Genomic DNA, 12,243 nt, shown 5'->3' with positions numbered 1-12,243 from the left:
GTATTATTTGGTCCTCATAACAATTCTATAAGGTATTATCCCCATTTTACAGATGAGAAAACTGAGGCTCACAGAGTTTAAATGACTTGTCTGTGATTACAAAACTAGCATCTGAGGGAGGTTTTGAACAGATTTTTCTGACTCCAAGTCTATCATTCCATCCACTATACCATCTTAAGTGCCTTTGTACCGAATTTATAGTTTTTTTTTTCATGTAGTGGAAGATAAGGGATGTCCATCAGTTGTAGAGCAAATTTATGGTTGATGAATGTTATTGAATACTACTGTGATGTAAGAAATGTCAAAAGAGACAGTTTCAGAGAAACTTGGGAAATTTTTCTGAAGTGATATAGAGTGAAGGAGCAAAGAAGCGAGAGAACAATTTATGCAATAACATCAAAAAGACAAGTTACTTTGAAAGACTTTATATCTTATTAGTGCAGTGGGACAGTGACAAAGCCTGTGACCCACCCTACTGATAGGTGAGGGACTCAGCATATAGAATGAGACAAACATTTTTTAACATGGCCATGTTTTGAGTGAGATGGAATGTAACTCCAAGAGATAGAATTTATAGACCAGAATGGTTTAAGATATTTCCTATATTATTGTGTATCACAGTTATAAATATATTAGAGATATGTGAAAGCCAAGGCACAGTCATTATGAAGGGAGTATTCTTGAATATGTGAGTAAGGTGGATCAAGGAAGGGTATCACAGAGGAGAAGCCATCCTAAAAGGACTTTGAGGATTATAATTCACCTGGTAAAGAGGGCTGTGGGAAGACATTACTGCCACAGGAATCAGCATGAGCATGAGCATTTATGTGGAAAATATAGGGTATATTCAGGGTACAGTTAGGCTACAGTGTAGAGTACATTGGAGGGAAGTAGTATCACTTTAGGCCAGCTGTGACTAATAGGAAGATGCTGAATATTTTTTGAGTAGAATTTCATGATCAGATAAATGTGTAAGCTGCATTAGCCTGATGTGGTTATAAAGGATAGGTGGAGGAACACAGTGGCAGGGAGAATATAGGTAATGAGATCCTAGAGTTATAAATTTAGAGCTCTAAGCACCTTAGGCCATCTAGTCCAACCCTGTTCTTTATAGTCAGGGAAACTGAGTCCCTAGATTGAGAAATTTAGCTAAGATCGGAAGGGTAATAAATGAAAGTCCTCTGATTCTCTTTCCACTGTAGAAAATTGCCTCTCTTTTGAGGCCTATGCTGGTCCTGAGCTGTTATTGCTTTCCCCTCAAAGTTAACTCAAATTTGCATATTTTCTGCACATTTTGGATATGCTTATTTATGTACATATCGCCCCAGATAGAATGGGTGCTTTTTCAGGAAATGGACTGTTTCATGTTTGTCTTTCCTAGCACAGTGCCTGGCACATAGTAGATGCTTCATAAATGCACACTGATTATTAGGAGGCTGTTTTAATAATCCAAATGGGTAAGAGCCCAAACAATAGTGGTAGCAGTGAGAATAGAGGGGCTTAGATGCAGTATCTTATGCAATGGTTATCATTAAGTCTTGATAAGTGATTGAAGGTAGAGGAGAGGGTGGAGCCAAAGAGGCCATTTAAATTTTGGAAATGGGAGAATGGATGCCTCAGGTAGAGGTAGTGAACACAAAGGGAGGAGCAACAGGTTTAGAGAGAAATTCAGTACAATAAACATTAAGGTTTTCTTCCATGCTGTCTGTGCAAGTGAGGGAGAAGCAGATAGTTGGACTCAAGGTAGGATGACCTTGGTCCTACTCCCACCACCCAATCCAGCTGGGTGACCCTGGACAAGTCATTTAACCACTTAGTGCCCCAGGCCTCTATTTTGCCTGAATATTGCAGAGTATTTGTCAGGCTGCAGTGGTAGAGGAAATGTGTTCATTAGAAGTTCTCCGCAGTAATGAAATCACAGTTCTAGGATCCCTGCCTTTCAAAAAAAATGTTCAAGATATTGGAAGTATGACAAAAAGAAAAGTCACTGCTCTCAAGGTACTTACATTCTACTGGGGTAGACGAAGGAACAGCATAGTATGGAGACAGAATCAACAAGATTTTGTCAACCATTTGAATATGAGGTATGAGGGAGAGGTAAGGATCAAAAATGACCAAAGTTATGAGGTTGGCTGACTCGGGAGGATGCTAATGCCCTCAACAAATGTGGAGGTTTCAAAGAAAGGTGATTTAGGGAGAAAAGTGATATCACCATTTTGGATGTTATCTAGGTGGAAATGTCCAGCAGGCAGTTGGTGATTAACTCTTGGTTTTCAGGAGAGAGATTAAAGCTGGACATACAAATTTATGATTCATCTTTGTGGAGGTAATTGAACCCATAAGAACTGTTGAGATCACCAAGAAAAGACCACGAGATTTAGCAATGAAGAGATTATAGGTTGGCCATTTTAAGATCTTGGACTCAGTCCTCAGACCTGGACCAGCGTTAGGCCAGTAGTGTTATCACTCTGACCCCACAGCAGGAACTCAGATCTCAGATGCAGAAAAATAGAAATATTAAACATATCCCTTGCTGACCAAAGTGCAGTAAAAATTCTATTCAATAAAGAGCCATTGAAGAGAGTATTAAACATCAACTGAAGATTAAACAACTTAATCTCAAAAAATTGGTGGATCAAAGAACAAATAATAGAAACAGTAGATAATTTCATTAAAAATAATAACAATAAAACAACATACTGACATTTTTGCAATGTAACCAAAGCTAGAGGAAATTTTACATCTCAAAACACTTTCATTAATAAAAGAGAGAAAATGCATTGGGTATGTAACTATAAAAAAACAGAAAGTCACCAAATTTTTTAAAATTCCGAATAGCCAATCATTAAGTATTTATTAATCAACTACTAGTGCCAGGCACTGTGGTAAGTGCTAGGTATACATCAAAAAGTAAAAGACAATTCTTTCTCTCAAGGAGCTTATGATCTAAATAGAAAATCCTTAAAATCAAAGAAGAATCTTTTAGTAATCTAACAGAATTGAAAGGAAATAAAACCAAGCACTGCTTAAAAAAAACACTACTAGCTAATTTAATTTTTAAAAAGGAAAACCAAATTACCATCATCAGAAATGGAAAAGAATTTATTAAAAATGAAATCAAGAATATTATTAAAAACTATGTTGCTCAATTATAAGTCCCAAGAACTTAAGTGAAATGGATGAATATTTACAAAAATATTAACTATCCAGATTAATGGAACAAGAAATAGAGCATTTAAACAATTTTGTCTCAGAAAAAAATTGAATAAGCCATAAATGAATTCTCAAAACACAAAATCCAGAAAAAGTTGGATTTACATATATATTCTATCAAATATTCAAAGAACAACTCTTTTACACAAATTACAAAAGTAGTAAAGAAAAGATCCTACCAAATTCTAAGATAAAACATTTTATACCTAAACTAGGATAAATGAAAACAGAAATAAAACTATAGATTAATATCCCTAATGAACATTGACACAAAAATTTTAAATAAAATATTAGCCAGGAGGCCACAGTGGTTTAACACAAAGATTATACATGACGGCCAAGTTAAATTTGTACTAAGAATGCAGGGTTGTTTCAGTTTGAGGACAACTATAAACATAATTGGACAGCAAGGTGGTGCAGCGGATAGAGTGCCAGGTCTGGAGTCAGGAAGACCTGAGTTCTCATGTGGCCTCAGACACTTATTGGCTGTGTAACCCTGGGCAAGTCACTTGACCCTGTTTGCCTTGTTTCTTCATCTGTCAAATGAGCTGGAGAAGGAAGTGGGAAACCACTTCAATTTCTTTGCCAAGAAAACTTCAAAAGGCATCACAAAGAGGACTGGAAACAGCCACAATAAACATAATTAACCGTGTTAATAACCATAGCAAATATGTGATTATATCAATAGATATAGAAAAAGGCTTTGACCAAATACAACACCCGTTTTTGTTAAAAACAAAAAACAAACAAAATATAGAAATAAATAGGCCTTCCTTAATATGATAAATGGTATACATCTAAAACCAAGAACTAGCATATGTAACGGCGATAAACTAGTGTCTTTTCCACAGTAACAGTAGGGATAAAGGGAAGATGTCATTGTCACCATCACTGTATTATGATATAGAAAATCTAGCAATAGCAATAACAAGAAAAAGAAGTCAAAGAAATAAGCACAGGCAAAAAAGAAATAAAAATCAATTTTTGCCAATTCTGTGACTGTATACTTAGAAAACCCAAGAGACTCAACCTAGTTGTTGGCCTTCGCTTTTGAATCCAAGCTTGGAATGCTCTACCACAGGTCAGGCACAAACAGGCCATGTGAACATTTGAGGTGGATTCTCTAAATGTGTGCAACTCGAATTTCTTTTGAGCTACCTCAGTTCTGCTTTGCTCATAGAGCACAGCACCTTCTCTGATGTGGCCATGTCATGCTTGGCAGTCCTGTGTCTCCCGTGTCACACAATCGATTCCATAGTTGTTAAGAGAGACCTTGAGAGTGTCTTTGTATTGATTTTTGTGACCATCATATGAGTGCTTGCCCTGTTTGGAACAATTGAAACATTTACTCCAACAAATCCACTTAAATCATCACCAGTTCTGTATATCACCTACAAAACCCAGCAAGAAAAGATAGAGAAATTCCATTATTCTATTAAAATAACTATAAGAGGTAAAAATACATTTGTCATAGAGAACAAAAGGTCATTATATTGTAAGACTCTTGAGAACAAGGACCATCTTTTGCCTCTTTTTTTTATCCCCAGTACCTGGCACATACTAGGAGTATAATACATTGTGATGAATTGATTCAAGGGAAATAATGAAAAAAATGTGAAAGGGGCCTAGCAGTACCATATCTCAAACTGTATAGTAGTAGTAATCATAAAAACGGTTTGGTACAAATTTTAAAAGTAGAGAAGTTGATCAGTGGAATAGATTCTGTACATAATGTACAGAAATCAATAAACTTAGTAGCTTAGTGTTTAGTAAACCCAAAGGTCACAGCTAACAGGTTGAAAACTCACTATTTTACAAAAACTATTCAGAAAAAATGAACTGTAGATTAGCAGAAATTAAATTTATGTAAATATCTTTTACCATACACCAAGATGTTCCAAATAGATACATGCCTTATTGAAAGTTAAGTTCATTCAGTAACCTTGTCACTTGTCAAGTAACTTGTCAAGCAGTGTTGGGGGAGGCTGTGGTGGGGAAGGCGACCCCAAGTCTGCAGCTTTTTGCATTACCTGCTCTTTGCCACCCTGGGTGGGGGCACTGAGATGCCAGGGAACCTCTTACTGAGGGAATTGTCTTTATTTGATTATTAAAGTTACTGACAAAAGCTGATCCCCCACGTTGAAACCACCTCTGATCGCCAGTGATCAGCCCATCAAGGGCTTGCTACCTTGATGTATTTATAATAAACTACTTTTCATTCTCTTTGTCCTGAGTTTTGTCTCCTTAAAGAATAAAAGGCCAGTTAATTACCTAGACACAGAAATTTGCATCATAAACAAATGAGAGGAATGAGGAAGAAATTATCTTTCATATCTATGAATAGAGGAGGAGTTCATGACCAAACAAAAGATAAAGAGAATCATAGGTTTGAATATATACAACATAAAATATTTTTGCACAAATAGATCCAACGCATGTGAGAAGGGTAATAGCAAAGTGGAGAAAACATCTTGCTGTAAGTTTCTCTGATAAAGGTTTCATTTCCAAGATATCTAAGGAACTGATTGAAATTTATAAGAATAAGAGCCATTCCCCTCTTTATTATATCAAAGCCTTTTCTCAGGGAAAGAAATCAGGGTGTTTGTAGCCATATGGAAAAAAATGGACTAAATCACTAACTAGAGAAATGCTAATTAAAGCAGTTCTGAGGTTCTGTCTCATCCCCAATAGACTGGCAAAGTTGATAAAAAGAAAAATGACAAATGTCATGGGAGAAACTGAAAAAAGGAATGCTGATGCACTGTTAGTGGAGCGATTTTAGAAAGCAACTTGGAATTAAGCCTCAAAAGTTACCAACTACTTATATATCCTTTTATACAGCAGTGCCACTATGGGTCTTATACCCCAGAGTGATCAGAGAAAAAGTAAAAAATCCTACAGATAAAACGATTTATTGCAACTCTTTTTGCAGTGACAAAGAACTGAAAACTACCAATCAGTTGGGCAATAGCTAAACAAAATAGTATATGAATGTGAGAGATACTATTGTGCTATAAATAGTGTAGACAGAGAGGTTTAAAGAAAACTTGGAAGACTCCTAGGATCCCCGGTGAAATGAACAGAGAACAATTAATACCTTATATATAGTCAACATTATAAAAATAAAGCACTTTGAAAAACTCAAGACTTCTGTTTAACAAAATGATCAGCCATTATTCCAAAGGACAGATAAGGAATGCTGCCTATCTCCAGATAGAGGCAGAAGAATTTGTAGAATCAGTCACACATTTTTTGCCATGACCAATATGGGTATTTGGTTTACTTAACTCTGCATATTTCTTACAATGGTTTTTGTTTTGTCTTACTTTTCCTGTGGTGGGGAGGTGAGGTTGGGGAGAGGAAAAAAATAAATGCTTGATAATGGGGGGAGGAGCCAGAAGGAGCTCAGAAATGCACAATCCAATTAAATAATCCAAGATTAAATGTGAAAAACAGCCTCTTATTCCTCTTTCCAGCTAGTTTATTAAATTAATAGACACTCCCACATTCAGACACTTTCAGCTCAGAATCAAGGCTCACTAGCTTGGCCACATGCCATCCCACTTATCTCACTTTTTCTGTCTCCTGTATATAACAAATCCTCTCTTCATTCATTCCAAGTTCCCACAAGACACGCCAACTCACAAACTACTAAGCATTCAACACAAAAGCTAGCTTTCTGTTCAGACATTACACCCTCCCACCCTGCATGCCTTCATTACACCCAAGGCACTTTTCTAATATTCAAAAGCAACCAATACTGGCCTCATTGCTACTTCCTGACACTCTTGAATGACTCCAAGAGATAGCAAGTAATCGGCTTTGTGGCCATAAGCCTCTGGCGCACAGCAACTCCTTTGCTATTTGGCCCCAAATCATATGCAGTATCTGATCTCTGCCACTGAGCTATGCCTCAGACTGAAGGTCTGAGTTTAAGAAGGGAGTCGATGTTGGCAGCTTCTCGCTTGCTCCTTGTTGGCCCTGGCTCATGTCCCCATCTAGGGTTCCCTCTGGGAACATCAGAGTCTAGGTCTCTCCAACGAAAGAAAAAGCGTTGGAGGTCAGGTATCCCAACATCAAATAAGACAGGTTTTATTTAACCTGAAAAAGCACACATTACCACAGAAGGAATTCATATCTAAAGCACATAAATGAGTAATCTTCCCTTACTATTCATGTGGGCTTCTGTCTTCCTTAGGGACCTGGAAGAATTCCCTTCTGATGCTACCAATTCTCTACATCTTTATATTTGCTAGAGAACCAAGCAACCCACCCCCTCCAGGTCTCCCTAATTTCTTCTGTAGCTCTTTTTAAAGGCCAACCCCAGAAGTTTATTTAACTCAAATGAATGAAGTAGCACAAGAGCCATCAATCATCATAAGTGGTGTGCTGTAAGTTGGGGCAAATTGGATACAAGAAAAGGCAAGGGATTTGTACAATATCTAGGAGATATCAGCGGTATTAGAATAAGACTTTATGGAGCCATAATAACTTTCCACTTTGGTAATCAATTGACTCAAAACTAAATGGGTAACTGAAACTCAGGACAATACCTTCAACTTCCCAGAATCCTCTTTCCTTTATCAATAAGGTGGTAATAATATCTGTGATACCTAATGGTGGTTGTGATGATCAGATGGAATGGTGTATGTAAAGGGCTCTGTAAGCTTTAAGGTAAATATATGTATCATTTTTAATATTGCTATTCTTCAGTTACTTAAAGGGCCTGTTAGTGTAGGTACTTCCTGCTTTATAACTTAGCTGGTCATCTTAGAGGATGGGTATGTCCAAAAATAATTTATTACCCTTACCACTGAGTGGGATAGGTTTAGTGAAGACTTCTCAGATTGTAATTCTTCTCCCAGGGGTGAGGTAAGACCTAGAGGCTCAAGGTTACAATATTTTTAGAATAGAATAGTTCCATATAAGGATATAAAACTGTGTAGTGTATTAGGGTCTCAATGATTGGATAAAACTTACATAATTCCTTGATGTCTTCATTTCAGAAGGGATTAGTTAGATTTCGTGTCTAGAATGTAAGATCATATTCTCAGCTAATGAGGATAATGGTCAGTGGGGGAGGAGGGACTTGCGTTAGGGTCTATATAAATCACTGCCTTTTCTTTGTCTTTGTCTTTCCTACTCCAGGTGAACTGGTATAGGATTGTCCCGATTCTCAAGAATCTAGTAAATAAACTTTCTCTCATCACTTTGAGAGGCCTCTGAGTAATTAATTTAAGTAGGGACCTGAGCCATTCCACACACCACCAACTTGGTGATGAGCCTCTAGGAACTTACCTATATTCATCCTCAAACAGTAGACATATTAGGCCTTTGTGCTTTTAAGACTTTCTAGCCAAAATTTGCCCTTTGCCACCATAGCCTTTGAAAATCCAGGGTCACCTCTGCACTACAATGAGTCGTGGGATTAGGCCTTTAATGGAGTGCTATAGAGGGATATTTTTATATTATGCATTTGAGAGCCATTTGAATAGAAGTGGTTGTTGAAGTCATGGGAATGAATGCATTTATTAGGGATACAAAAAAAGTAGGAAGAGAGGAGGACCCAGTCAGAAGTTTGGGGAATAGTCACATGAAAAGTTTGTGAAGATGAGGGAAAAACAGAGGAGAGTATGGAGGAATAAGAGGGAAACCAGCAGAGTACAACAATTCTGAAATGAAAAGTGAGAGAGTATCTGTTTAGTAGCAGTGTAGCCATTTTCTAGAGTACTCATTGGCAGTATCTGATAATGCTGAGAAGTCAAAGATGCTGGTAGATTTAGTGTTTAAGGGGGACCATATTTGGTAGATTCAGTTGGATTGAAGTTACTTACTTACAAAGTGGTAACATTGGACTTAGACGACTTTTTAAAGATGGGCAGCGCTGTGTGCGGGTAAGAATGTTACATTTGAAATCTTCAGGATGTGAGTTCGAATTCCAGCTTTGTCATTGAATGGCTATCTAATCCTGAGCAAGTCATGGAACTTCCCAGTCCCTGAGTTGAGAATGGGAAACCAACCAACAGAGAAGACCAACTCATTCACTCCCATGACATCAGGCTAGTGTAATAGTCCAGGTCTGCATCCTGACATTGTCAGAGGAGAGGAGGGGGCATATACAGAAATGTTATGAAAGTAAAATCTGTAGGACTTGACAGCACACTGGATATGGGAAGTGAGAATGAGAAGTCAGGATGACACCTAGGTTGTGGCCCTGGGTGACCTGGAGGATAGTGATATACATGACAATAATAGGGAAATTTGGAGGAGAGGATGGGAGGAAAGATAACGAGTTCAGTTTTGAACATGCTGGACACCCTATGGTTCTTATAAGTGATAAAAGGGAGAAGAGAGATGGATATTTGTAAGCAGATGGGGAGAAGCCAGTGGAGAGGGATTATGGTTCTGCATGTAGTAAAAGGTTGTGTTCATTCAGTTTGGGGTCCCCCCACCCTGACTTTTTTGTTGTTTTCTCAAAGTAAGACTTTTCAGAGCAGCTTGGTGGTGTAGTGCTTAGAGCACCATCCCTGTAGTCAGGAGGACCTGAGTTCAAATGTGACCTCAGACACTTGACACTTACTAGCTGTGTGACCTTGGGCAAGTCACTTATCCCCATTGCTTCTCCTTCCCCTCAATAAAAAATCACAGTAGGACTTTTCTAAAGTTGTTGGACATTGAAGAGGACACTAACTGAAAAGAAGCAATAGCTTTCTTGGCTTCACTATAGTGTTGATTTTTCATATTTTTAAGTTTTCTCCAGGGTATGAAAAACTATTTCCTTGAATTTCATCAGCTTGTACCTCCATTTGTAACAGAAATTAAGATCTGAAAAAAATAAATTCATTTAACAAATGTGTAGTTATCGTCTAAATAAACTAATTTTAATGTCATTCTCTCTTCCCCTTAAGTTGTAAGCTCCTTAAAATCAGGCACTGATTTATTTTAACTTTGTATTTCTAGGGGCTAACATAGTGCCTTAGACATATTACATGCTTCAAAAATGTTTGTTGAATTGACCTATATATATTTATAAGAAGACCAAGTTGCAAATAATAAATTGATGTGTTCCTTAGAATAGCTAAAGTAATTAACATATTTCAATTTCCATCCCCTCCCTTCCAACTAGTATAAAATATAGGTGGAATAATTTTATCTTAAGAGCAAAGTCACTGAAAAAAATATTTCTTTCATTTTAAAATCTAGTGTCTGAAGAGGACTCATCCAAACAAATTTAAAGATCCTATAATGGTTCCTCTTCATGAATTTGCATGGCAAGAATTTCTCCAAGAGAAAAAAAGGGTACTTTTTAAACTTTTTTTCAACAATGAAGTTTTACCTTGATTATTTCTATTTAGAGTTGACTGAAGTCTGAAAGGGTAGCCCTTTTTATACTTGCATGTTATTTGTTAATTCATATACTTTTCAAGTTATTTCCATCAGGTTTATGTGAAGAAGTAAAGTATTTGTAGGCCTTTGTTCTGGGGAGAGCCTGATAAAGGTAAGACTTGACGGCTTTGTGTTTTGTATAGTACTTCTCGACACAGTTATGGAATGTCAGTGTTAACTGGTGATGACGATTATAATTGTTTGCAGTAATAATCATACTGCTTTGATAGGAATTATAGTTAACTTGTTCATTTGTCACTGTCTTTTGTACTCAGAGAGGACCGATATGACCTCATTGTGTTGGGGTCAAGATATAGAGTGTCCTACTGTGGTCAATCAGACCAATACAAGCTTGGAATAACACAGGGAGGGCACAATAGTCCATATGAACATTTGAGATGGTTTCTTTTGAGCTACTGCTAATCTGTTTTGCTCATAGGGAATTTTGGTAGAATCAGGGGTGGGGAACCTGTGGCCTTGAGGCCACATGTGTCCCTCCAGGTCCTCCAGGGAGACCCTTTGACTGAATTGAAACTTCACAGAGCAAATCCTCTTAACAAATGGATTTGTTCTGTAAAACTTGGACTCAGTCAAAAGACCTCACCCAAGGACCTAGAAGACCACATGTGACCTTGAGGCTGCAAGTTCCCCACCCCTGGACTATTGATTATGAGACATGGGAGACACTGGCACAGGACTGTCCAGCACAGTGTGCCCACGTCAAAGAAGTCAAAGTAGTCACTAGCTCCTCTTTGAACACTATCTGGATGTGTGTGGGCTAAGAAGGCCTGGTTCTGGTCTACAGCTTCCATTCAGTCTTAATGCACTCATAAGAATCTCTATAGCCCTTAATTCCATAGTATTTAAGGATGTTAACTGTGCCAGACCCTTGAAATGTTTAATAAATATGGTAGCAAGCCTCCTATGAGTGAGAGTTTACAGTAGTAATCATACTGCTGAGTGAGAAAGGGATTTGGCTAGTATACTACCACAAAGATGAGCTTTCATTTACAGAGGCCTTACCACTGACCCCAACATGTGAGATTTGTCTATTTTATCAGTCAAGCATTTATTAAGTGCCTACTATGTGTAAAACACTGTGCCAAATACAGGAGATATGGTGACAAAAATTAGGCAGTCTCTCCTTTCACAGAATGTCCATTCCATCAGAGGACACAGTTTGCATGACACATACAAGCATTTCCAAAAGAAGTACAAGGTGATTTTAGGCAGGAAGTTGAAGGGAGAGAAGAGAGAAGTACAAGCAGCTGGGGTCATGGGGAGGGGGAATGGGACTGGGAAAGATCTCCTGTAGAAGGTGATTCTTAAGGAGAGTCTTCAAGGAGACTAGAGATTCTAAAAGGTTGAAGAGAGGAAAGAGCACTTCCCTGGCCTGGAATCACCTGGGGAAAAGCATGGAGGAAAAATGGACTCCTTTTTCAAGACTCCCTGACTAGCAAGTACTCTGCACTGGTTACTTTTGGGAGTCACTAGTTTATATCTCGGCTTTCATCATGCCCTTTGTTTTCCATGCTCATGTTCCCTTGCCCCTAGCAGGAGGGAAGCAAAGCACGATTAGGGCACACAAAGTCAGCCTATGCATCTTTCCTCTGTTGCAGGGTTGTAGTGAGGATCCACTTAAAC

At 37.9% G+C, this 12,243-nt stretch overlaps 1 protein-coding gene across 5 annotated transcripts in view; it reads left to right on the top strand.

Annotated features, from left to right (window-relative positions):
* The window catches only part of PPIL6 (peptidylprolyl isomerase like 6), a 49,011-nt gene that overhangs the window by 4,038 nt on the left and 32,730 nt on the right, over nt 1-12,243 (top strand). For 3 of the 5 annotated variants that reach the window (XM_072643033.1, XM_072643032.1, XM_072643030.1), the window contains exon 2: nt 10,417-10,512. The exons of the other annotated variants lie outside the window; for them this stretch is intronic. In XM_072643033.1, the coding sequence (XP_072499134.1) occupies nt 10,459-10,512 (54 nt within the window). In that variant the 5' untranslated portion in view covers nt 10,417-10,458. The remainder of the gene's footprint in view (nt 1-10,416; nt 10,513-12,243) is intronic. 5 annotated transcript variants of the gene reach the window in all.

This window comes from Notamacropus eugenii, chromosome 2, assembly GCF_028372415.1.
Source record: "Notamacropus eugenii isolate mMacEug1 chromosome 2, mMacEug1.pri_v2, whole genome shotgun sequence".
NCBI classification, from domain to species: Eukaryota; Metazoa; Chordata; class Mammalia; order Diprotodontia; family Macropodidae; genus Notamacropus; species Notamacropus eugenii.
The sequence above is the reverse complement of the archived record's forward strand: the minus strand, read 5'-3'. Positions and strand labels throughout refer to the sequence as shown.